The sequence below is a fragment of the Gopherus flavomarginatus genome, chromosome 1 (genome assembly GCF_025201925.1).
Source record: "Gopherus flavomarginatus isolate rGopFla2 chromosome 1, rGopFla2.mat.asm, whole genome shotgun sequence".
Taxonomy (NCBI): Eukaryota; Metazoa; Chordata; order Testudines; family Testudinidae; genus Gopherus; species Gopherus flavomarginatus.
The window spans coordinates 196,992,051-197,019,719 of record NC_066617.1 but is presented as its reverse complement, the minus strand read 5'-3'; the positions used below and the strand labels follow the sequence as shown (position 1 = coordinate 197,019,719).

Genomic DNA, 27,669 nt, shown 5'->3' with positions numbered 1-27,669 from the left:
AATTTCCCAAATCTGGTGAAAATTTCCCAGATAAGGTTTTTTACAGTGCTTCTATATCCTGGGGGATTTCCTCAAATCTGGGAATTTGTGAGTAAAATGTTTTGAATGAAATTTCCCAAGTTGAAACACTTTACTCACAGATTCCCAGGTTCTGGGACATTTCCCAGGATGCAGAAGCACTGGCACGCGGCCCGCTCCCCGCGGAAGGATACGGCTCAGGGCCGCACGCGGTGACGGCGGATTGTCGAAAACTCATTCGGGCCCCGCCCCTAGCGACTGAGGCAGGCGGATCCTTGCGCCGCGGCTGGTGTTTCCAGGGGAGCCTGTGTCGGCGCGCGCTTGGGGAGGCCGCAGGCAGCAGCCGCCTCTGGGCCATGGCCGCGCGCTGGGCGACCCGCAACCTGCGGAGCCAACACGCCCGTGAGTGACCCCGACCCTGCGCTGGGGTGGGGGCAGGGCCCGGCCCGTCGCTGACTGTGGGGGGTTGGGCGCAGTTGTGTGCTGTTTGCATACAGCAGCGTGGTCGGTGCGAACACCGGCTTCCTTCTCGCTGCTGACCTCAGTCCGGGCTCAGGCTTTGTCCGCACCTACAGTGCTGCAGCCGTGTCCCCGCAGCACTTCAGCGGAGGGCAAATCTGCAGCTACAACCGTGCAGCACTTTAATGAAGATGCTCTGCACCAGAGGGGGGCAAACTGCGGCCCACGGGACCCTGGCCCGGGAGGTGACACCCGGCCCCTCCCCGCTGTTCCCCTCCCCCGCGGCCTCGGCTCGGCCCGCCGCCAGCACAGCTGCAGGGCCGACGCTCGACCCGGTGCTCTGCTGCACGGTGGCGTGTCTGGCTCGGTGGGCTGGATAGAGGACAGGGGGCGGGAGTGTGGATAGGGGTCGGGGAGGTCAGGGAGAAGGGGTGGTTGGATGGGGGCAGGGGTCCCGGGACCATCAGGAATGAGAGGAGGGGTTGGATGGGGTGGCGGCGGGGGGGGGGCAGTCAGGGGTGGGGCTTCCTGGGATGGACAGGGAGCTGGGGGTGGTGGATGGGGCAGGGGTCCTGGAGAGGGAGCGTCAGGGCAAGGAGCGGGTTGCGGGAGATCCAGGGCCGGGCCACACCTGGCTGCTTGGGGAGGCGCAGCCTCCTCTAAGTGGTCCTCCATACAATTTCCAAAATCTGATGCGGCCCTCAGGCCACGGAGTTTGCCCGCCCCTGCTCTACCCCAGCAGGAGAGAGCTCTTCCCTGGCATAGTTAATCCACCTACCTGAGCTCTCTAAGGCCTGGTCCACACTACAGCGTTAAATCGATTTAAACAGCATTAAATCGATTTAACCCTGTAACCGTCCACACTACAAGGCACTTTAAATCGATTTTAAGGGCTCTTAAAATTGATTTCTGTACTCCTCCCCAACGAGAGGAGTAACCCTAAAATCGATATTACTATATCGATTTAGGGTTAGTGTGGATGGAAATTGAAGTTATTGGTCTCATTCTTTTACTGAGCTACCCAGAGTGCACCGCTCCGGAAATCGATGGTAGCCTAGGACCGTGGACGCACACCACCGAATTAATGTGCCCTAGTGTGGACGCGTAAAATCGATTTTATAAAACCAGTTTTATAAAACCGGTTTTAATAATTTCGATTTTATGCTGTAGTGTAGACGTGGCCTAAGTGTGTGTGTGTGTTAGGTTGGTATGACTACATTGCTCAGGCATATAGATTTTTCACATCCCTGAGCGGTGTAGTTAAAGCGATATAGGTCTGTAATGTAGTGACCATAGAGGCTACCTATGCTGGAGCTGTGAAATTGACCAGAAAGCCAGATCCTGGCTCTCCAGCCGGGCTTCTCAGCTCGCTGCTGGGATTGGAGCAGCTGCACTGGGTTTCTTGGCTTCCCGCTTGCCACCGGGAATGGAGTAGCTGACCACACACGAGGCACAAATCTCCCTGCCGGGAGCTTGGTCCCCCGCCACCCCCTGCCCTTGTTGCTGTAGTTAATCCACCCCCCCCCCCCCACCCAAGAAGCAGTATCTAGTTTGACCAAAGAATTCTTGTGCTGACCTAGCACAGTCTGCACTGGGGGTTAGGTCAGTGTAATTACATCTCTCACCGGTGTGGCTTTTTCACACCCCCGAGAGATGTAGGTATACCAACGTATATTTCTAGTGTGGACCAGGCCTCAGTTATAAGTCAGTGGTTTATCTGTCTAGGCACAATTTATGACTTTGGAAGCAGCTCTTGTATTGTGCAGGTTTCTTTTTTAATATTCTCTCCCCCTCCACACACCTAATTTTCGAAATGTTTTGTTTGGTTGTGCATCACCAGCGATCCATGGATCTTTTCCTCGTGGGCTACAGAATGTGAAACACTTTGGAAACCACATGGGGGGTGTGTGTGTGTGTGCGCACGTGCTCATGGTTTGCAGACTCACTTGTATAAATAATAAAATTTACATTTTAAAATAAAATGAGAGGTTTGCAAAATTCAGTTATGTGGGCAAAATAAACTTTTTTAAATAGACAAGAAAAATATTATGGTAAAGGCTGAGATGTCGGTAAATTTTTTATAACTTATTCTATTTGGACTTAGCTAATGTATTTGTTCTGAGGTGCTTATCATTTATAATCATTGAGTTAAAAATGGCTCTGGATAAATATGGACAATTTTTGTAGTTATTCATGCTAAGGTATTGGTAATCAAATCTCAGACTTCAGGATGTAAGACTATTGTTGTAGGAGTCAGAAGGGAATGTTTCCTCTTGGGTACCATTGCATAGTTAAACTAATTATGCCTGGATTTTTGTGTTTCTTTTAAAGCATCAGGTTATTCTTCTGTAGCTGGGGGCAGTGTACGGGACATGATGCAGCAAGGATTTTCCATACAGGATCAGAACGCAAGTTCTTATGGGAGAGAATTATCCCACAATTCCTCTTATGTATTCATGAGGAGAAAGTAGAGGGATACAGATGCTATCATGGCTTGTAATAAAGTCAAATGCTGAGTCTGAAAGATTACAGCTAAGATATTAGGTTTGTGCTGAGCCTTTCTATTTAAAGTTAACGTATTATTTAACTTTTGAATATTTAGGGTCTGGTTTTTGCATAAGGAGTGATTATTACAAATGTTAAGTGTGAACTGGAAGTTAGTGCCATTGCAATATGGATACAGTTATATTATAATTAAAGGTTGAGTTAGTGGTTCTTTTTTTCTGCTCATTGAAGATGCTAGTTAGTCTATTTATATCTGTTTGTGAAATATCTTGAGAAGCTGTATGTTACTTAGTTAGATCACTTCTTTTTCCAGGGTTTATTTCAACAGCTCCTGCTTCTCGACTGTCAACGGCTGAGATTGTTCAGATGCGCAATGAACTCTTCACTAAGGAGAAAGAGAGACAGTTGTCTTTGTATCCACGAATTGAGAAGATTGAAGTAAAATATGTTGGCAAATCTCATCCTGGCACTTCATTTGTTATGAACAAAGCCTTGTCTACTCCATACAATTGTGCCATGCGTAAGTAAATGGAATCACAAACTGTTTGTTCCATTGTGTAACAAAATCACTTTGCTGATAAATGTATTTACCGTCCAAACTGGCACATACTACTATCATGGTCATTACAAAGACAAACATAGTGGTCCAGGTAATAATACAAACATAGCATTTCAGTTTGGCATGTATAAAATACAGATAGTGGGATTTAAAAGTTAATTTCTGTGGATTCTGATAGCATTCCCACACACAGGTTTTTCAAGCAATGATACTTCCATTTTGGTATAATAAGTGTAGAATTGTAAATTTAGCTATCTTAGAGGGATGTTGATAACTGCCTTGAATTCTTTCACTTCTTTTTTAGACTTAAGTGAATGGCATTGTAAGAAATCAGTATTGGCACTTGTGGATGGAGAGCTTTGGGACATGTATCGGCCTTTGACCAAATCATGTGAAATTCAGTTTCTTACCTTCAAAGACGAAAATCCAGAGGAAGTGAACAAGGTAGATCAGCATCTTATTTCTTTATGCAATTTTTCCTCTCTTATGGCCTGATTCAACTCCCATGGAAGTTTTTTCTATTGGCTTCAATGAGTAGGTTAGGGCCTTAGGTAGTAGTTTGAATGAAATTCTAGCTCTATTGGTTACATGAGAAAATGTAAGTTGTTAAAATCACACATTTCTTGTTGGCTTCATCTCTACTGCTGTTTGGACAGTCCAGTATCTCCACCAATTTTTGCACATATATATGAAAGCAAAATCTTAGTGTGCACTTTAGAGAAATCAAGAGTTGTATTAATGCAGGAAAATAATTAAGATATAAGAAACCTTTTCCTTCAAGCTCCATATGAACAAGATAGACACTGCAGTAGCTGGTAATAACCCTGTTGAGAAGCTTTACTGAAAGTATGGTAGGATGCATAAAATAAGTTTTTAGTCTAAATTTCTGTAACAACTAAAAATTTATAGCCTAAACATTGTAAGTTTAGTCTGCTAATAACCCTACACTAAAGATTGTTCATTATATAGAGGAAAAAAGGGTCTACAACCAGTTCCAGACAGGGAGAGGAGAAGTAGAAGTAGCTGTAGCTGTATTTGTAGTATGTCTTTAGTCCCTTAACACTGGCTCCAATATAGTAGAGTTGATTTGTCACTACATGTAAGTATCTATTGTTTTCACCAAATATATTTGTTTATAAAATTGATCCATCAGTTCTAAAATCCTAGTTTGTAATGTAGGAATGTTTTTTGTCACATATTATTGTAGTAGCGCCTAGGAGTCCAGTCGTTGATCAGAACTCCACTGTACAAACACAGAATAAAAAGAGTCTGCCCCAAATTGCTTATAATCTAAGTATAGAACATGAGACCACATGTGGAAACAGAAGAATATTGTAGGATTGGGAGTCGGAACTGCCTAGTTCTGTTCCTGACTGTGTGGTCTTTTCCAAGTCACTTAAACTCTGTCTTTCCGTTAACTCATATGTAATGGTACTTACTACATACCTTTCAAAGATGATGTGAGGAATATTACTTAATATTAATATTACTTAAGAATAATAATACTTTACATTTCTAGTCAGTGATGTTAACTTCAGTAAAAAATCATTTTGGCTGAAGAGTGCATAAGTAGGGTTATCGTTCCCTAAACTTTAAAACAGGGTTGCATTAGAAGAAATAAGTGGTAGTCTCCTAAACTCCACCTCACAACTCAAGTTCCACTCCATCTACTGCCTTGAAGTCTGTGGGCATGAATAATATAGGTAATAATATTGATGCTTAAACTGTCAGTTCAGGCATCAGAGCTGTTGTTTCAGGTTGTCTGAAGACTCAAGTTGACACTTGATTAGTAGATGTTACATTAGTTTACATCTGGTTCACATTTTGAAGTTTATCTTCACATCCATAAAGGGTTATTATCTTAATTATTTCTCAATGAAAATTTAGATTCTGGACCACAAAATGCAGTCATTGGGGCAAAGGACTAGCTTGCGGAATCACTATGTACTGTTCCAGTTCGACCCCTTCCTTGAAATATTGTAAACTTCAGAATTTACACTAGGCTTGAAGATATAGATACGCAGTATCTAATACTTCCTATCCTCACCTTCAAGGTCCTCTATAATCTCACCTTGCTACACCTCTCTTTTCATTTGCTGTTAATTCTTCTCTCACTTGATATACTGCTTGCATCCCTCCCTCCTTGCCTCTTCCTTTATCTCCTTCTCATGCTCTCTTCATTCTCTTTCGTGCTGCCTCCTGCAACTTCAGCAGTCTGCAAGAATACTCTCTTCATCCTCTTTCAGATCCCTCCCTTGAAATACCTTTTTTCAGGAAATCTTTTATACCTTGTTTTCTCACCTATAATTTTCCTGCACCTTTCTCTACCTGATCAGTTGACCTGTCTCTTAGAACCCGCTCCTGCAGTTAAATCTACATGGGTGGACTGTTGATTCAAAGCTTCTCCAGGAAGGGTGCACCTGGTGATCAGTTTTATAAATCTTATGTTTGTAGCACTATATAAATAATTGATAAAATATGCCCATTGTATTAAAATACTAATGCACAATGGAAACTAACAAATTTATGAGGAATTCCGTTTTAAAGGAAGATTCACTGTTTGAATCAATAGCTGAAATGGTCTGACATGAATTGGCAACTTCAGTATAGTAAATTTGTTTGAAATGCTCTTTATTACAGGCCTATTGGCGTTCCTGTGCCATGATCATGGCATGTGTGTTAAAGCAGGCTTTCAAAGATGAATACTCAGTCAGCCTGATTAGGGCTCCAGAAGTGCCAGGTAATATAAATGTTTTATTGTTGATAAGCTTGCATAGACCCAGTTCAGGTACATGTCTCAGAATTAGTATTACAGCACATTTAGGGGCTCTCTTTCCTACTGATGAGGGGTTTATTATTCTTCCATTTCTAAAATGTGTCACTGTAATGTCTGGGTGCTTTAGACATTCATTTTATGTCCTAGGAATATGTACACAGGGAGTACAGCCCAGTTGTACCTTCTCTCTTCCCCTCTCGATCATCATTTCAGTGGTCAGACATCAAGTGATGTTGGAGTGACTTCACTAATGTGTTTGTAATAATTGGGATTTCAGAATTGCTCATCTGAACACTTGAAATCCCACCCAGAATGCCTGCATGAAGAAGTGGTCTTGCACCATGTCCTGAAGGTGGCAAGACTGATGCAGCCTAACTTCTGCTGGCAGCAAATTTTACAATCTTGGACCTTCCATTAAGGATACAGTGACCCAGATCAGTATGAGGTGTAGTCTTGCCTCTTTCATTTGAAGTGTCTTTGCTGATCACAGCTGCTTTGTCACAGTGCAGAAATAGAGGTGATCTCTGATGTAACTGGGGCCAAGCCCATTTAGGGCTTTTAAGATGAGGAACAGGATCTTAAATTATACCTTGTATGGTAAGCTAAAGTGTCGGATATAATGCACTGAAGTTTGTTTGAAATTTCTTTTAATATTGTTTACTCATGTTAATGGCCAGAGGGCTTGCTAGAAAACTAGCAAGTTATACTGGGGATCTATTGCAATAGTTAAGCATGATAGCAAAGAGCATTGACTATTTCTGCTAATCTCTAGTCCAGGGCTCAGCAACCTCTGGCACGCGGCTCGCCAGGGAAAGCCTCTAGCGGGTCGGGCCGGTTTGTTTACCTGCTGTGTCGGAAGGTTTGACCGATCGTGGCTCCCAATGGCCACAGTTTGCCGTCCCAGGCCAATGGGGGAGGTGGGAAGCCGCAGCCAGCACATCCCTGGCCCGCGCCGCTTCCTTCTGCCCCCATTGGCCTGGGATGGCAAACCGCGGCTAGTGGGAGCCGCAGTCAGCTGAACCTGCAGAGGCAGCAGGTAAACAAATAGACCTAGCCCGCCAGGGTGCTTACTCTGGCGAGCCGTGTGCCAGAGGTTGCCGACCTGAATTTTTTTAGGATTTTAAATTGACAGAAGCAAAAGGTTTTCCCTGCTGTCTGAATATATTTAACAATAAATATAAAGAGAGCATTTCATCCTTGGGCTACTTAAGCGAAGCCTGAAACTGGCTGGCTATCTGGCAGTATGTCAAAGTGCACTCTGGAAATTTTAGAGTGCCATAGCAGGGTCCACACAGTGACTTCGTGTGTGGCAGATTAGTGCGCAGTACAGTTGCACTTTGGCTTGTTATGCACGAAGTCTTCATGTGGACAAGCCCTAGGTGTTTGATATATGTGAAGCTGGTAGGCTGACCATCAGGTTTGACATACCATCCCATGACTCCAAATGGCTTTTAGTTAGAGAGGCCAAGGACTGAATGAATGTGCATGGAGACCATGCTGTCTCCTCCTACCTCAGTATGTTGTCAGAGTTTGAAATTATGTTGCTGCTGCCTGTGTTACCTCCTCTTCAGATAAATAAATGACTTAAGTCTTATATTCTGTGTGTCTGGCACCTTTGAACAAAATACAATCCTCTGTAAAAATGAAAAGTGCAGAAATACTCCAGAGAGGAGGAGGGTCTATCATACTTATCCAGAAAAAAACTCTTTGAGTGGGTACAGACTGCCATACTCTTATAAAAATTGTAAATACTCTGAACATATTTTTGGGGTGAATATTTAAGAGACAAACAATCTGTCATTTGACTTTATAAAACCCAAACTGTCCCGCTGTGATTGTAATCCACAGATTTCAACTTGTGATCCTTGCTATATTTCTATAACAGAAACAGCCTTATTTGGCCCTTATTTATTCACACTAATAATGCTTTTGTAAGACGGTTGAGGCCATGAAATAAAATATATACTTTGTTACAAATAACAGCATTTTCTCTGGCTCTGCAGTGATCTCTGGAGCTTTCTGTTATGATGTTGTTTTGGACAGTAGGCTTGATGGCTGGAAACCAACAGAAGTAAGTACAGTTTGTCTTCTGAAAAGTAATTATTGTCATTTACGCCTCCTTTATTTGGGTGACCTTTCTTTTTTTTAAAATGGGAACAGTCTTGCTTTACTGTGGCAACAGTTTAGAGACCCCTCTTACCTGATTACCCCGGGCATACCTCTGCCCCCATGTGGAGCCCCATTAAATTAAAGATAGCTGTAGCTAGCAGAGTTTTTCTCCCAGTATGGAGAAGGTGATATATGCTTACTCAGAAATATTATGAGTGTATTAAATTGTAATTTTCTTAATAGTTTGCACTTACATGTTATGTCTAAGCAGAGGGCCCAAAGCTGTTTAGACTTTTAATCAAGCCTCATGACTTCCAGTGGGGTTAAGTGAAAACAAATCTATTTCACTGGGCAGGCGTTTCTTCTTATAATGCGTGTTCACCAGAAGAGAGGAAAAAAAGATGTATGGCTAAAGGGGCAATGTTAACAAAATACAGAATTTCACTTTAGTGCAAGCTGTAGTGTAACTTGCCCACTTTGAAAAACTTTCTAAGGAAGTTGTGAGTCATCTTCAGTTTCTCAATCCAGTAAACATTTTGATTGTTGCTAACGTCTTCTGAGTACTGAAGTTTGATTTTTTGGCTTGGGCAATCCGTTTTGTATTTATTGGTGTATCAATCATGTCCACTTTTTAAAAATTTGTTAACAAAGAGAGCACTTCGAGGTGGGATTTTGATTGATCACTGGAAAACTAGCCAGGTATTAGCCAGATTAGTGTTCAGCAGTGGCAGGATCATGTTTATGCATATAGTATGTTTGGAGGAGCTTGTTGAAGCTCTTTCAATGAATTAGAAGTCTCTCAAAAATTTGGAAATGGGAGAGCATGGGTAATAAGGAATTCCCATTTTCTTTGGGTTTGATGCAATACCGATGGAAGTCAGTGAAAACACACCCACTGATTTCAGATATGGGGGCCACTCCTAGTTAGAGTAACTGTAATGTTCTACCAGCAGTAATCATTAGCAAGTCTATTGCTGATAGATATATTTGTAAGAATTTATAGATCTACTAGGAGTATCCTTAAAAGCTTGTTGTTCACCATTTTTACTGCTTGTTACAATACGTTTTATACATACAATGTATATTGAAGAGCAGCTGAAGAACAGTGGTAATATTCTACTTTTTTGTTTTAAGGACAACTTCCGTTCTCTTACAAAAGAAGCATATAATCTAATTCACAAAGATCTGCCATTTGAAACATTGCACGTTGAAGCAAAAGTGGCATTAGAAATGTTTCAGCATAACAGGTCAGTGTTTATTTCTGATTTAAACAAAAATAGTAAAGATTGAATTGCTAAAGGAAATATAACCTTTAAAAATGTGACAATTAAAATTATGAAGGGCTAGATCCTCAGTGTAAATTAGTGTCGCTCCACTGACTTCAGTAGAGCTAAACTAATATACACTTGAGTTTTCCTGTTAAATGAATTCACTCGGTGGCACTACAGTGTATAACTGAGAGGTGTTTAAGAAATTGGAACAGTTACGAGATTTTGTATTTAGTATCAAACTAGTGAAATCTTAAAGTTCTTGAAATTCTTTCACCATATTATTAGTGGTTAGATTCCTCACATGTTTATTCGTTTAAGTTTTGTTCTATACAGTCAATCTCTATATTGAGATATTCAAATGCAACAAGTGAATCCAGGAAGTTATCTTCTAAATACCATTATATTTTACTATCAGCGTTGGTTAACAGGTGACTGGCTAAGCTTGGCGCTCCACCCAACTATCTATCTAGGAGGCAGTAATATCTAATAGATGGGTAAGCCCCTTCATTTTCAGTTTAAACTGATTTTTATTAAAAAAAAAAATTGCAGATTTTACAAAAAGGGTTATTTGTTTTTTCTGACTTTCACCCTACTATTGTATCATTCAAATCTATAAAAATAACTTGTTTTATTAGGAAAATACAATACACTGCATGAGATATATGTATTATGATAATACATTAGTCTATGTGTATATGTAAAGCTGCCTGTTGAAGTAAGGCTATGTACTAGGCTAGAAAATGCACACAATAAACAGGCATGCACACAAGCACCAAAGTGCGTGCACATCTGAACGTACTGATGAATCTCACATCTACCATGTACACATTTCAAGCTGTTAGCAGATGCTGTTTAAAGATCTGACACATGATAATGAGAGGAGAACAAAAATATATGGGTCAGAATACATTTTAAAACACAAGGATATATTAAAGTTTTTTTTAAAGGAGAAAAGGATGAAGTTGAGGGTATGCTCTCAAATGGTGTGGCTAAATTATTAAATGTAAATATTTATAGGCTAATAGTTCTAAGTCTACAACAGTAAAAAGCAACAATGAGTCCTGTGGCACCTTAAAGACTAACAGATGTATTGAAGCATAAGCTTTCGTGGGTGACTGCCCACTGTGTCAAGCTTATGCTCCAATACATCTGTTAGTCTTTAAGGTGCCACAGGACTCATTGTTGCTTTTTACAGATCCAGACTAACACGACTACGCCTCTGATACTTGATAGTAAACTGTTTATTCAAATGAAAAGTTTTATTTGGGGATTAGAGAGATATTGTTTTTTTATATTCAGAGGTGGCCTTGTGTTTTGAGTTCTGTTTTAGTTCTGTAGCAAACCACATTGAATTTCATTATTGAAAGCATTAATCTACTGAATACTTTTTTCCCTGTCTTGCTGTCCTCCAAAATAAATGCTGATATTTACCCAGAAAAAATATTAGTTTTTTTCACTGATCTTCACCTGTTTCTGTTGTTGTGATTAAATACTGATCAATTCCTGTGAAAAATAAAATAAAAACCAAAACCGAGGTGCCCTATAAATAGGGTGCTGACCAGGACCTGGGATTTATCCCTGGCTTGGCCATGATCTACTTTGTGATCTCAGACAAGTTGCTTTACCTCTCTGCACCTTTTTATCTCCTCCCCTTAGTTCTGGGGCAAAAAATAGTGGATACTAAGAGACTTTTTAATCAAGTGAAGAAAGGCATAACAGCTGGTGGCTGGAAGTTAAAGCTGGACAAATTCAAATTAGAAACCAGACACACATTTTTACAGTGAGGGTGTTTAATCATTGGAACAAACTACTGAAGGAAGCGGTGGATTCTTTCTCTCTTGATGTCTTCAAATCAAGGCTGGATGCCTTTTTGGAAATTATGCTTTAGCTAAATACAAGTTAATGGGCTTATTACAAGGTAACTGGGTATAATTCTGTGGCCTTTGTTGCACAGGAGGTCAAACCAGATGGTCCCTTCTGGCATTTAGGGACCTTTGTGTCTAGAAAGGCTTATTTTTATTGAAATGTTCTTTCCACAAAATAAAATGAATGTAACTGCTTTGAGGTGGATTGGTTCATTCATGACATACATACACCACTACCTCGATAGAACACAGTCCTCAGGAGCCAAAAAATCTTACTGCGTTATTGGTGAAACTGCATTATATCGAACTTGCTTTGATCCACTGGAGTGCGCAGCCCTCCCCCCCCCCCCCCCCGCGAGCACTGCTTATTCATGTTATATTGGGTCGCGTTATATCGAGGTAGAGGTGTACTTTTTGTGAGATGTCAAAAAGTCCTTGAAATATGAAAGGTAAGGGTTTAAAATGGTTTCTAATCTTATGAATATTGAGTACAATTATTAAAAAAGCTTCTTTGATGCTTAGCTCAAGGATTTTTCTCATTATTTTTCCCATATTAACTTAATAGTGGAATTAAGGATTAGGTTTCTAATGACTTCAGTGGGCTTCTTCCTCAGACCCTTATAGATTATAAAAATAATATGCAGCAACTTGATTGTTTTTGCTTCTTCATATATGTAACTATATATCTGACAAATTTAAGTGTGCTGTTTTTTTTTCTTTCAAGGTACAAAATGGATTCAATAGAACGGAAAGCATCGCAAAATCCTGAAGGCATAGTGAAGTTACATAGGTGAGTAAAACTTGAATTTTATTCTGTAATGATTCACAATGGTCCAGTTACTTTGCAAAATTATATGCATCTGAAAGAAAGATAAGTGACTTTTGATGTATTTTAATTAAACTTTGCTTTCTGGGTTAGCTGCATTCTAATCTATATAGGTTCTTCCACAGCACCATTATTATTGTATTTAACTCTTGATGGGACTCATTAAATTTTTCAGAAAGCTTTTAAGACAGTGGGCTTCCTTCCCCTGCCTCCCATCTCTTGATGGTAAACACTGAAAAAAACCTGTCACTTTAAAAGCTTTGTATGAAGGTTCTAAATTAAAAATTAGTCTTAACAACTTTAATGTATTAGAAGAAAAATACTTTAAAACAAAAACTAAAATTTTCATGGTAATCCTTTTTATGCCAAAATCTCATTCCTTTTCCAGTTTTGGCAAACCTTAGCACTGTTAGCATTGCGTTACTTACACTTACGTTTACACTGGGGTCAGAATGGAACTGGCTTCAGGTGTTAAAGGAAAGAAAAGCAGAAGAAAGTTGTAGGAATCTGATTGGTGAAGAGAAAAATTGCTTGAGAGGGGAAGAAATGTTTATCATAGTCCATGAGTTTTAGAAGGTTCCATTTTTGGTTTAACCTCATGCATGCTGTTCAGACCACTTGATGTTTGTGTGTTACCATGAGTGGTGGTTGTGGTCTGGAAGCTCCCTACAGAAAAATTGGCTTTGCAGAGATGGCTAGTTTTGGAATAGTGTTATTCCTGGGAAAAGTATGTTCGCTCAGGGAAGTCTGCAGAGCACAGAGTGGGGACTGAGGATAGAAGGGAAGATCTCTGAAGGAAGAGTGTGATGTGAAGGGTTTTGTTTTGTTTTTAAATTCTCCTGCATTTTGTATATTTTTCTTCCTTCCTTCCTTCCTTCATTTATGCAAGCATTGGAGTTTTCAGATATATGATAGGGGAAATCCTTCTTGAAGCAATAAATAGAATCATGTCAAAAGTTTGTGCTTTTGGGAGCAGATCCTGTATATTGTCATAATTCCATTAAATCATTGTAGCTATGACAGCTGAAGAACTGCCTTCTGGCAGTTTTAAATTACTTATTCAGGTTAGGAAAACATGCTGAACCTGAAATTTTCAAGGTGTCATGAACAGTGTGTTAAGGGTTAATGTCTCTTATACCTGTAAAGGGTTACAAGCAGGAAACTGGACACCTGACCAGAAGACCAATCAGAAGACAAGATACTTTTAAATTCGGGTGGAGGGAGTTTTGGGTGTGAGTTCTTTGTTCTTCTCTCGGAGGGTCTGAGAGAGACCAGACATTACTACAGGCTCTCTAAGTCTCTTTTCAAGAAGTAACTAAAAAACAGGCAGTTTAGGGTTTTTTTTTAATTGTTTCACTCTATTTGCAATTGTGGATTTGGCTGGTTAACTTTTATATGTGTAGTTACTGGAAATATTTTGATTTGTATTGGTACTGGTGGGAAAGTCTCTTTCTGGTGTCTGTAAGCTATAAGACCCTGTAATATTTACATCTTGAAGTTACAGAAATAATTCTTTACTTTTTCCTTTCTTTTATTAAAAGATTTCTTTTTAGAGAACCTGATTTGATTGTTTTTTCTCTGTTTCCCTTGTTTTATCCCAGGGGATTGGGATAACTCACCAGGACTGGTGGGGGAGACGGGAGGAGGGAGAGAGAGAATCTCTCTTTGTTTTCCTTGAATCTGTTTGCCTCTTTGTGGAAGGGAAGGGAGATGCTTCTCTGTATGGTGATTTAAGAGGTTAGATCAGTATCTCAGGATAGCCCAGGGAGGGAAGTTCTGGGAGGGGGAAAGTGGAGGAATAGTTTATTTCTCCTTGTTTTAAGAACCCAAGGGATCTGGGTTCTTGGGGTCCCCAGGGAAGGTTGGGGAGGTCAGAGTGCCCCAAAACACTATATTTTTGGGTGGTGGCAGCCTATCAGATCTAAGCTGGTAAATAAGTTTAGGGAAATTCATGCTAGTATCTCATTCCTGGACTCTAAGGTTCAGATTTGAGAGAGAATGCTATGACATGGTGTGCAGCGTGTGGGAAAGATAAGAATCCAAAAGCCAGTAAGATTATTAATTTGCTTCTCTGCTAGCTGGTTATAAGCAGAGGGAAAGGGTTTATTTTTTTAAACTGCAGCTAGAGAATCCTTTTTTTTTCTTGCTCCGTCTAGCTGTGCATAGGAGGGCTATTAAGGTTTAACGACGGTCGTTTGGTAAACAAAGCAGCCTTAAGTGGTCAGCAATGCACTCCAGCCAGAACACATTTGTAAATGAAAGACAGTTTCTTTTGCTTTTTAACTCTTTCGGGAGAGGCTAGGAAGTTAAAAGGACTCTGTTGCTAAGCAACCCCAGGAAGCCAACAGAGAACCTGCATTTCAGGCAGTAAACACAGAGGGCGCCTCAGCACAAGAAAACAGGAACCATGACTACCAAGGGACCTGAAACAGGAACTGGCAAGACTGGAGGCAGAGGAACAAAACAGAAACGCAGACCACAAGCGAGACATGGAGAAGAAACTACAAGAACTAGAAATAAAACAAAAAGAGATGGAGCTGAGAGAAAGGGAAGAAAAAATCAAAGAGGAAACCTACAAAAGAGAGCAAGCAGCCAAAGAGGAAACCTTCAAAAGAGAGCAAGCAGCCATAGAGGCTGCCCACAGGAGGGAGCTGGAACTCCAGAGGGAGACCCACCGGCAGGCCATGGAATTAGAACAGGCTAAGCAACAGAACACAGCCAATCCTAACAACACTTCGCCAGTTCTTGTTCCACATTCCAAGAAATTCCCCACCTTCAAGGCAGGTGATGACACTGAGGCCTTCTTAGAAAATTTTGAAAGAGCCTGCCTTGGGTACAGTGTCTCTGAAGACCAGTACATGGTAGAATTGAGGCCACTGCTCAGTGGACCCTTAGCAGAGCTGGCGGCTGAAATGCCTAAGGAGAAAATGAACGATCATAAACTTTTTCAAACCAAGGCCAGATACAGAATGGGGATAACACCTGAACATGCCCGTCAGCGGTTCAGAAACCAAAAATGGAAACCAGATGTGTCATTCCCCCGACACGCCTACCACATTGCAAAGAATTGTGAAGCCTGGATATCAGGAACAAAGGTTAACAATTTGGACAAGCTGCATCTCCTGATCCAAATGGAGCAGTTCTTAGATGGTATTCCTAAGGAAATAGAGAGGTACATCCTAGATGGGAAACCCAAAATGGTAATGGAGGCGGGGGAGATTGGAGCCAAATGGATGGAAGTGGCAGAAAAGAAAAAACCTCCTGTCAAGGGGAACGAATACCCCAGAGGGAACACCGACAATAAACCCTACAACCGAGGGCAGCCAAAGACCCCACCTTCAACCCAAGGAAAGCACAGACGCCCTATTCTTCCACCACACCAGTCTCCAGTAACCCACCTCGACCCAGTGACCAGTCAGCTGGAAGATGCTTTAAGTGTAATGAACTGGGACACATAAAGGCCAACTGCCCAAAGAACCCCAACTGAGTGCAGTTCATTACACCACTATCACACCAAAGATCCCCAGGCCCAGATGCCTCTCAAATACCCTTGGAGCGAAGGGAAATTTTGAGAGTGGGCGGAAAGAAGGTTACTGCGTGGAGAGACACGGGGGCACAAGTGTCAGCTATCCACCAATCCTTCGTCGACCCAAATTCATCAGCCCAAAGGCCCAAGTGACAATTTACCCCTTCACGTCACAAGCTGTAGACTTGCCTACAGCTGAACTGCCTGTCCAGTACAAAGGCTGGTCAGGAATGTGGACTTTTGCAGTCTATGACAATTATCCCATCCCCATGCTACTAGGGGAAGATTTGGCCAACCAGGTAAAATGAGCCAAGAGAGTGGGAATGGTTACACGTAGCCAAACCAGGCAAGCTTCCAGACCTATCCCTGTTCCGGAGCCGTCCACTGAGGCCCCGTCTGTGTTATGACACAAGGGCACTTCTTCCCCAGATTCCAAGAATGCTGAGCTGTAGTGGGATGTTTGGTTTGGAATTTGTGTGGGTTTTCTCTTTTGGTTTAGAAAGAAGTTCACTATAATTTTCTGTAGATAGACCAGAGAAAATGCCTAATTGATAATGAAAAGAAATGTTGCTATAAACGTACATTCACTGAGTTTTATTGTGCTCCATTTAGGTTTGGTGACTTCGTAGATATTAGTGAAGGCCCTCACATTCCAAGGACAAGTTTTTGCTTCCAGTATGAAGTGACAGCAGCCCATAGTCTCCAAACCAGCCAGTCTGAGTCTATACGAAGGTTTCAGGGTGTGTCTCTGCCAATTCACTTAAAGGTAAGTAATGCATTCAGTACAAATATTCTTTGCTTAGGACAGGAAGGAGTGGAAGAAGTCTTTTTACATGTCTTCAAATCCTTAGCATATGCAGTGCCAATATCTTGTCATAGTTGTGAGAATAGGGTGAGCAGATGTTCCGATTTATAGGGACAGTCCTGATTTTGGGGGCTTTTTCTTATATAGGTGCCTATTATCCGCCACCCTCTGTCCCGATTTTTTTCTTTTTTTTTTTTCTTACACTTGCTATCTGGTCACCCTAGGTGAGAAGTATGTGAGTGGAAGCCCCAGAGTGTGCTTTACTTTAGGAGTGTGAAGGCTCTGGTTTCCTGGGCACTATTTTAGACATTTAGTCAAAACTCTTTACTACAAACCAGGCTCTGTGGCATTATTTAAGCATTAGTTTGTTTTTTTTTAAATATACTTGTCTTCCAGTACAGTTATTTTAGTCATGTCACTTCTGAGGAGGTTCTATAATTATCCATCACATTTTTCTTGTTCGTGTGGTTACTGAGAATGCTATTTCCCATGGAGGAAACAAACTGTCTATTAACTCTTTTAAATGAGTAAAATTATTTCACTGCACATCATTCCAAAGTGTAAAATAAGAATTGCCATTCAGAATCAGACGACTGGTTCATCTAGTTCAGTGTTCTGTCTATAAACATCTATCAGATGATTCAGAAACAGATGCAAAAAAACTCTGTAGTGACAGTCATGGAATGTCTTGCCCATAGAGTAAAGTTCTTTCTAACCTCCATCAGTTAGCTTCTGGCTTATGCTCTGCATCATGGCCCTATCTAAATGTGGAGTGCCAAGTTTCAGTTTTAGCACCTGTCTCTTCTTTTTCACTCTCTTCCTCTTTCTAAATTGTTTATGATTTTGGGGCTACCGTTAATCTTATATTAGCCCAAATTCCTCTGCCTCAGTTGCCAGCAGAGCAGGGTAGGAACTTTTGCCCTCACTGAGAGCCAGATCAGCTTTCCATGGGCTAATCCTTTAATGTATGCAAGATCATCTGAGGGTCTCAACCTGGTGGCTTCATGGCCTTCTTTATTTTGCTGTGTATTACAGAAGCTATAACTTAGAAAATGTCTTGCTTGAAAGGGTTTTTTAAATTATTAAAATATTTAACAGTAGGGGATACCTAAAGCCTTTCAGTCACAGAATGTGTGGTGTGGTTAATGGGCAGTGTGATTTCCCCCCCCTCCCCCCCCGGTCTATTAATGTGTATAAACCCTAATGCTGGCTGACAGTTGTTGAGAAGGGTTTTTCTCTATCTCCTCTGTAATTCACCACTGCTTCCCTTTGCTGACACTGCCTGTGTAAGTGTGAATGGGAAGTCAATTTTATGAATTTGCAGAGGTGAAATTGAACAAACTAGGTTTGCCAGTTTGAGAAGTGTGAAGGCCAATATTGACATAGAATTTAATTAGGGTAACCACTTTTTATTGAGTTTAGGGAATGCTACCTTGCTAACGGGTGCTAGGTTCTTTTCAGGTCAAGTTTTACCTTGGAGCATTTCTCAGATCAGCACACTTAATCTTAACCAATCCACGGTGTATTAATTCACCCAGAATCTCACTGTATAGTCAACAGTTCATCAATCCAGTTTAGATACAGCAAATGTTCTAGGCGTGTGCTAAACACAAGAAACACGGTCTTCTAAGCGATTAATAAAGACTATTGTTGATGTCAAGCACTTATATTAGAGAACAAAACAAATTATCAAGATTTCTTATTACATGCATTTCATAATTTTCAGTTCTTTAGTGCTTCTAATACATTTGTCACACTTAAAATAATTAACCAAGGATTAAGGATGCACTTGTCTTAAGGCATTTTTGTGAATGTGGTCCCTACTGTTTGAATTGTTAAACTGTGATGGGTTGGATAACAGAAACCCCCTGGGAGCTGCCACCTGATGTGCCCAGATTACTTCTTTCCCAGACCCAGGGGTAAAACGGTGATTCTGCTTTTCCCCCAACCCTGTATCCCTCTGCCAGTAGTTTGTTGGATTGCAGTTTGTGCTTGCTCATAAGAGAGTGCATACCCAGCTAGTTCACCCACTGCATTTTCCTTTTTGTCCCACAAATACTGTTTTATGTCATCACTGCATGTATTCAGGAAGTATTCCTGACTAACCAGATCACACATCCCTTCGAAGCTTGTAATGCCTTTCCCCCGCACCCACTTATCTACCAAATCTCTCATTTCATTGGCATAAGCCACATTACTCAATCCAGATCCCCTCTTAATTTAACCCTGTAGGTTTCAGGTGTTACCTGAAACTGTTTCAAAACCAGATCCTTAAATTTACCATAGTTTGAAGCATCATCAATAGGCATCTTATTGAATATGTCCAGAGCTCTGCCAGTCAATTTTGCTATCAATGTGGGCATCTTTTGATCTTCAGGGATAGTAATTTTGCTATCAATGTAGCAATATTGCTGGATTCCTCATACTGTGGACGCAATTGCTCGCATTTATGGACTTTTGGGGAAGTGGAGCCAGCAGGTGGAGGGGTTTTGTTTCTTCAGCTCCATTACAGCCAGTTCATGCTTCTGGGCCTCCACAGTGCTCTCATGGGCAGCTTCTTCCCTGGCTGATTCTGCCTCCATAGCTCTCTTGTGGGCATCCTCCTCCCTCTCCATCAGTGTTTTACGTTCATTTTCTTTCTCTTTTGCTTCCAATCTGGCCAGCTCTAGTTTGTTAGCTGCTTCACTGGTAGTCATTTTACTGCTTTCTTCTGCTGGGCCACACCCCCTCTGCAGTTCACTGAAACTGGGATGCACTCAGCTCAGGGGATCCTTAGTTAACTGAGACTTTCACAGCACCCAGTGTTCAGCTGTTCTGGGCAATTTGCACCCTGTGCAGTTCTACCTTCTTCTGATCTTCATTCTTACTTATTTTGCTTCCTTTTCTGTCCCTACTGCCTTACCCGAAATAAGCAAATAAAATAACAAACTAGTAACCACTTTGTCTGTTCTCCAGCCACCACCATACTTAAAACTCACTTAAAATCACTGCCAGTATCTCAAAGCATTCAGCTGTGCACAGATCCTGCCGACTATGCCACTGTGATGGGAGCTGCCACCTCATGTGCCAAGACTACTTCTGTCCCTGCTTTCCCTGCCAGCTCAGGACCCCAGTACCCTGCCTTGCTGAGCCAGACACACCCGTCTGCTCCAACACAGACCCAGGGTCTGAATTACTTGCCCCAAAGCTGCAGGTTTACCTGAAAGCAGCTAACAGAAGTGTTCCTGTCTTTAACACTCAGATGCCCAACTCCCAATGGGGTCTAAACCCAAATAAATTGGTTTTACCCTGTATAAAGCTTATGCAGGGTAAACTCACGAATTGTTCGCCCTCTATAACACAGAAAGAGAGATGCACAGTTGTTTGCTCCTCCAGATATTAATACATACTCTGAGTTAATTAATAAGTAAAAAGTGATTTTATTAAATACAGAAAGTAGGATTTAAGTGGTTCTAAGTAGTAAAAGACAGAACAAAGTAAGTCATCAAGCAAAATAAAATAAAATGTGCAAATCTATGTCTAATCAAACTGAATACAGATAAGATCCTCACCAGTTCCAGAATGCTCCCTTTTAGAGACTACTCTCCTTCTAGTCTGGATCCAACAATCACTCACACCCCCTGTAGTTGCTTTCCTTTGTTCTAGTTTCTTTCAGGTATCCTGGGGGGTGGAGAGGCTCTTTCTTTAGCCAGCTGAAGACAAAATGGAGGGGTCTCCCAGGGGTTTAAATAGACTTTCTCTTGTGCTTGGAGACCCCCTCTTCACTCCCCTCTTCACTCCTTTGCAAACTCCAGCTCCAAGATGGAATTCTGGAGTCACCTGGGCAAGTCACATGTCCATGCATGAATCAGTCTTTACAGGCAGAAGCCATTGTCCCCATGGTATCTTGTATGCCTCCAGGAAGACTTCTTATGTGGAGTGGAGCATTCCAAGATGCATTGTTCCTCAAGTGTGTCCTGATCGGGTACTTAACCTTGCAAATTCCTTCCTAAAGAAGCTGACCAAATGTCTCACAAAGCTTACTTTGAAATCAGGCAAGTATGCAGCCAATATTCTTAACCTCAAGTACAAAATGATATATGTGTACAAATAGGATGAATAGATATAATAGACCATAACCTTTACAGAGATGTTACATGCTGCAGGCAGCACAAAACATATTCTAGTTATGTCATATTCCCATAAAGCCTTATGGTAGGTACTGTCACAGTATGAAAGGGAGATGTTTAAAATGTCAGAAGTAACTGCTTCAAGTTATTGTTTTCCTCTGTTAGTCCAGTTTGCTTTGGCTTACAGAGGAGAACGTGTATTGCATTACTTAGGTTTGTTCTACACAGCCAACTGACTTAACCACCCCTCCCCCCTGGTGTAGACAGCACTATGTTAATGGGGGTGCTTCTACTATTGACATAGCTATCGCTTCTTGGGGAGATTGAGTACCTATGCTGACAGGAGAGCTTCTCCCATTGGCATAGGTAGTGTCTTCACTAAATGCTAAAGCAGTGCAGCTACAGCTCTGTAAATGTAGAGAAGCCGTTAGTTTAAATCTAAAATATGGTTGCTTGAGATCTCACTTGAAAGAGTGTAGACTCAGTCAGATAACGTTGTTAATGTTAAAGAACAGAAAGAGAAATACAATCTCTGAAATGAAATCTCACTGCTGCTTAATCCTGTTAATCTTGGGATGGCGGGAGGAGTCTCTTTCACATGGCTACTCTGGGGATCTGCTGGATTCTTCAGAATCTCTGTTGGTTTGATCAACTCTTCTTCTTAGTGCTGTAACCCTAGAGGAGGAAAGAGGTAGCCCACGTGGATTCAGTTAGCTCTAGGGTCCCATATTGTGATCTCAATTTATATATCCTGTTTCAGGGTTTGCTGGAGGGAGGGCAGTCTTATTTTTTTTATTGGACACTGGCCAAAAGTTGCTCTCAGCTTTCAGTTTTTAATTTCTCTGCTACTTCAGTTGGTGTCCAGTAGATGGTGATGGTGTATAATTAGTGAGGCAACATCATATTGATGAATAGTAAATTAATTGAAAAATGCATTTTTGGGGGCACGGAACTATTCACATATTTCAGTTGTTTGGTAAATAGTTTTTTTTCATTCCTCTCTAAAACTTGATTGATTTCCAGAATGCAGTGGGCCATGTGCATAGGCAATCAGGATGCTAGTCTTGTTTGTCAGCCTTTGGTAGGTTCATTATACTTAGAGGGGGGGAGAGAGAGAGAAGTTCCATCTGCTTTTGCATAATGACTGACAATAGTTTGCAGATTTTGTTTAAATGTTGCATTGCCTATTCCTGATGTAGTAAAGATTTTTTTGACAATGTTTCTGTAAAATGAGGATTGTTGGTCTTTTATTCTGAGCAAATAAAGATGTGCAATTTGTAACCTTGTTTCGTATTCTTGCTAAGGAAATAGAGTTTTATGCTTAAAAGGACAGGGAGAGAGCTTATGACTGTTAAGAATATATTCAAGACACATTTGACATTTTATACATTTTACACCAGAAAAGATATAAAGGCGGCCCCAATCCTGTCAACATTTCTATATTTGCTTAAATTTGTTTATGTGAATGGGTCCGTTAACTTCAGTGGGACTATTCATATGTGTGAGAGCATGATAATATCCAAGTGTGCAAGAGAGAGATACCTGTCTAGTTGGAAATGTAATAAAAATTAACTAATTTCAACATGAGCAATCAAACTACCTGTGTTTTTAGTTTTGTTTACAGTGGTGGTTTAGTTGTACCTTTCCTGGACCTGAAGAAGCTTATCTCTCTCACAAACTGAATACAAGATATTACCTCACAGATCTTGTCTCTATTTTTCAAATTTGCCACAGGACCTGATTTCAGTTTAAAATAATAAGTAATTCACTGTACTCAATCACTTTTTTCCAGGCTCATCACACAGTATGGCGAAGATTGCGGGAAAGGTCTCAGAGACTGGTAAGTTGAAGTAGCAGCTAAATACACAGCTTTAATGACTTGTTTTTCTTAAAGTAAAAGATAGAATTGTCAAACTGTCGAAGTTAGATAATCATAATTGGAGGATGCATACAAGAACATACTTATTTAAAGGAAGAAATCCAGGCCAAATCTTAAGAAAAATTTAATGCTGCATTAGAATATAAATAAATAATCTAATTGTTTTTGTAAGGGTATGTCTACGCTACAGGATTATTCTGATTTTACAGAAACTGGTTTTTGGAAACAGATTGTATAAAGTCGAGTGCACGCAGCCACACTAAGCACATTAATTCGGCGGTGTGCGTCCATGTACTGAGGTTAGCATTGATTTCAGGATCGTTGCACTGTGGGTAGCTATCTCATAGTTCCTGCAGTCTCCCTCGCCCATTGGAATTCTGGGTTGAGATCACAGTGCATGATGGTGCAAAAACAGTGTCGCGGGTGATTCTGGGTAAATGTTATCAGTCAGTCCTGCCTCTGTGAAAGCAACGGCAGACAATCATTTCGCGCCCTTTTCCCTGGATTGCCCTGGCAGACGCCATAGCATGGCAACCATGGAGCCTGTTTAGCCTTTTTTCCACTGTCACTGTGTGTCTACTGGATGCCGCTGACAGACACGGTACTGCAGTGCTACAGAGCAGCATCCCCTTGCCTTTGCAAGTTAGCAAAGACGGTTACCAGTCATATTGTACCATCTGCTGCTCTCTTGGGTGCTCCTGGCTGGCCTCGGTGGGGTTGGCCGGGGGTGCATGGACAAAATGGGAATGACTCCCCAGGTCATTTCCTTCTTTAAGTTTTGTCTAATGGAGAGTCAGTCCTGCCTAGAATATCAGGCAAGCCTACTAAAGAACCAGAGAGGCAAACGGCCACTCCGGGTGAGAGCCCCAGACATCCCGCAGAAATGATGAGCTGCGTGCCATTGCAGGGGGTGCCCCTGCAACAACTCCACCCCTCCTGTGCTACTGTGGCAGTTATCCCCCCATTTGGGTGATGAAGTAATAAAGAATGCATGAATAAGAATCAACACTGGCTTTATTGTCTCTGCAAGTAGAGATGAGGTGTGAGGGGGGAGGCAGAATCCAGCTGCTATGATATTCCAGGCAGGACTGAATCTCCATTAGACAAAGCTTAAAGAAGGGAATGACCGGGAGTCATTCTCATTTTTGCCCAGGCACCCCTGGCTGACCTCACCGAGTCCAGCCAGGAGCACTCACAGGATGATGATGACGGATACCAGTCATGTTGCACCGTCTGCCATCGGGAAGGGAAGGGAATGCTGCTGTGTAGCACTGCAGTACCGCGTCTGCCAGCAGCATCCAGTAGACATACAGTGACATTGAAAAAAGGCGAGAAACTGTTTTTCCCCCTTTTCTTTCACGGGGGGACTGACAGCATATACCTCGCAACACCTGCAACAATGATTTTGACCCTTCAGGCTTTGAGAGCTCAGCGAAGAATGCAAATGGTTTTCGGAGACTGCGGGGACTGTGGGATAGCTGGAGTCCTCAGTCCCTTCTCCCTCCCTTCATGAGCGTCCATTTGATTCTTTGGCTTTCCGTTACGCTTGTCTCAAATTCTTAAGTTTCACGCAGCACTGTGTTGAGTCCCTATTGTGGCCTCTGTCTATCATAGCCTTGGAGATTTTTTTCAAATACTTTAGCATTTCATCTTTTGGAACAGAGTTCTGATAGAACAGATTCATCTCCCCATACAGAGATCAGATTCAGTATTTCCCGTACAGTCCATGCTGGGGCTCTTTTTTTGATTCTGGGACTGCATGGTCAGCTGTGCTGATCGGTGCGCCATGCTGGGCAAACAGGAAATGAAATTCAAAAGTTTGTGGGGCTTTTCCTATTTACCTGGCCAGTGCATCTGAGTTCAGATTGCTGTTCAGAGCAGTCACAATGGTGCACTCCGGGATAGGTCCTGGAGGCCAATACCATCGAATTGCGGCCACACTAACCCTAATTGAAATGGCAATGTCGATTTCAGCACTACTCCCCTTGTCGGGGAGAAGTACAGATATCAATATTAAAAGCCCTTTATATCGATATAAAGGGCTTCGTTGTGTGGACGGGTGCAGGGTTAATGAGATTTAACGCTGCTTAATTCGATATAAACTCATAGTGTAGATCAGGCCTAAAAAGGAAAACATTGGAACTTTGTGGAAGCCTGAGCTGCATTAAAAATATTTCTCTGGAATACTACAAATCATGGAACTTGGATGGTGTATGTAATTGATTTCCTCCGTAGTAAAATTGCAAATTCTGTCAATATGGATTTTTGTACACATGAATAGTCACTTTGTAAGCTCTCATTAAGTAACTTTAAAGAATTGACATTTTTCAAAATTTCTAAAAGATGAGGAACATAGAATGTTAGCACCTTTTGTATTTTTATTTTTTCTACATGTTTAAGGTTAAATGTGGAATTTGGAATCTGAAACGAAGATTTAGCATGAACTTGAAATACAAGGAAAAGTGAAAAACAGCAGTGTAGTGTTCTAACTGTACACAGACATCTGGGTTAAAAACCAATACAGGAGCTTTGTGCCTTACATATAACAAGACAAATGAGTCAAGTCAAAGAAGGATGATACTAGGGGTGAGCCTGTACAGAAGCTAATGGAAGCCAAATGGGAACATGATTGCATTACATTAAATAGGAAGATAACTGGAAAGAGTTCTTAAAAGTAAAATGTGCCCGGTGTAAGGAAAGGAAGTTTCCTGCTAACATTTTATCTGGAAGAGGACTAGAAAGTAATAGTGAAGCCAATCAAAGGAAGCATCTACAGTGACTGAATAAATACAAAAAACATGTTAATGGAATAAAGGAAGTAGAACCCTACTGTAACATCTATACATAACTAAACTTGGGGAAGTTTGGTAAAGATTAAATAGTAAAATGATCAGACTTTTAAAACTCCAAAGCCAATATTCTGCTTGCTGTTTGAATCGCAGCAGAGAAAAAGCGTATCACATCTGTTCCACAGTTCACTAATTAAGAAGCATGCTCAAGGCTAAAATATAGTACAATTGAGAACTCATTTTTCTGACCCTCCATTATCCATATTAACCGGACAAACAGTGCACACTCCTGTGGCCGCTAGATGCCGCTGCAGCATTGCACTTTCTCATTCTCTGGTTTATCTGGACTTTTGATTATCTGGCCTGGCCCTGGTCCCAGTTGGATCAGCAGACCAGAGGGTTCTGCTGGTTCTTATAAACCAGTTTGAAAATGTTTGTAATTCATATTTAATTTTAAAGGCAACAGGACACTGTTCTTGCTCAAGTATAATACAACAGAAGGGGAGAATGTACAGGGAATGGGGAGAGAATGAAACTATGCTTAACCTTTCCTCCCCCCAACATTGATGTTTTGCAGATTATTGAAGATGGCACTCTGGAAGCAAAAGATGACAGTCTGGAAGCAAAAACTGTATCAACATAATTCTTAATTTTCATGTGTAAATTAATAAAATAAAAATGTTTTGGACATGTCTTTTGTGTTTATGTAGAAAGATAAAATGCTAAGTTCAGTCCTGATTGTTGAAGTCAACTGAGTTAACAAAGTTAAATCAGGGATAAATTTAAGGCTAATGTCTCAATTGACTTATTTGATTTTCCACATCAGTTAAAACTGTAATTACATCTGAACTAAAGTTTGAAAAGAGTGAGAAATGAATGTTTCGTGTGTGGTAACACTCAACTCATGCATGGTATTTTCATAATCCCAGATTCTGATAAACCTTTATTCTGTATGTATTCTATTCCATAAATATTCCGTCTTCATACACAGAAAATAAGTGAACCATTAACACAGGCAATAAGTAAGCTAGTCCATCTGACTAATTTGATGTATTTTCTTTTCATTCAATAACATGCAAAACAATTTTTGCTTAGTATTTGTTTCATCTGCCATGGAAAAAAACCCAACTTTGTGTCCACTGAAGTGCTAGTTCAATTTCTTACCAAAATTATTGCCCAGTGGAATGTCACAAACATCTAAATCTCCTACAATAACAAGTCAAAGCAAATTATTTTTGTCTTCCATTTACAAAAGCACACAAGTGTCGCAAATATCTTTGCTGCTTCAGATCTCTGGTGTCTTGTACATTAATAGCAATAGGTAGTAAACCTGAAACACTATTATATAGAGGTGAAGGGTTAAAATCCATGTGCATTTTATATGCCAATGGAGTGGTTGTTATATGGATTGCGCCAGCTCTTTCTCAGAACCAAAGTCCAGAGTTTGGTCTGAAGAGCAGAGGCCTAGCACATAGTGATTAGCTGAGAGAAAGCTGGGGTAAACAGATAATCTTGCTTTTGTTAAAAAAGGCCTGGTCAGAAAATTGCCAGGTGTTGGAGCTAAGAACTAAATAATTGTCTTATTCAGAGTTGCAAATTGAACAAAGGATCCCTGTTCCTATTGTGTCAGTCTCTTCTGTAGGGAATGTTCTTCCCACAGATCCAACCTTGAGTTTATAAAAAGTTGGCACATGTCAGTATCAGATATGGCATCCTTCCATCTCCCTTCCCAGGGACCAATGCCTGCCTTAAGATGTGAAGGGGACAATCTTTATTGTCATATACTTTCACTGTTTTTTTACTTTAAGCCCTAGGAATGTACCTGTTGGACAATCAAAGGAGTTGCTCTATTCCTATGGATCCCAAATCAGAATTCAACATATATATTTTATACTAATAACATTTTATCAAAGTATTAATTAAAAGTTAACTTGCTAACTTGAGACCATGGGCGGAGACATTATGTAACCTTTTAACCATTGACTAATGTGCTATCTTGTCTTACTGCAAAACCTATCCCGGGATGTGGAACTGCCTACCCTGTCACTTTCCCCACCCATGGAAAATCTATATATTCTATTGTTATCAATTGATTGGCAGTGTCTCTGAGTCTAATAAGCAACGTGACACTCCGCCAGCACTGTGTGTAATAAACTCCTATGCTTGGCTTCTA

General features: G+C 41.0%; 1 protein-coding gene across 3 annotated transcripts; it reads left to right on the top strand.

Annotated features, from left to right (window-relative positions):
• Positions 1-290: 290 nt before the first annotated feature.
• On the top strand, positions 291-27,669 carry MRPL39 (mitochondrial ribosomal protein L39). 3 transcript variants are annotated; one of them, XM_050960903.1, is made up of 11 exons: positions 328-420; positions 2,809-3,021; positions 3,296-3,502; positions 3,846-3,985; positions 6,182-6,281; positions 8,321-8,388; positions 9,561-9,673; positions 12,287-12,352; positions 16,527-16,680; positions 22,621-22,668; positions 26,074-26,184. In XM_050960903.1, the coding sequence occupies exons 3-11, from the start codon at positions 3,349-3,351 to the stop codon at positions 26,137-26,139; spliced, it is 909 nt and encodes a 302-aa protein (XP_050816860.1). In that variant the 5' UTR covers positions 328-420; positions 2,809-3,021; positions 3,296-3,348; the 3' UTR covers positions 26,140-26,184. The 3 variants fall into 3 exon arrangements, with proteins under 3 accessions (XP_050816858.1, XP_050816857.1, XP_050816860.1); XM_050960901.1 differs by lacking the exons at positions 2,809-3,021; positions 26,074-26,184 and adding an exon at positions 27,305-27,669 and having other exon boundaries at positions 291-420; XM_050960900.1 differs by lacking the exon at positions 2,809-3,021 and having other exon boundaries at positions 292-420.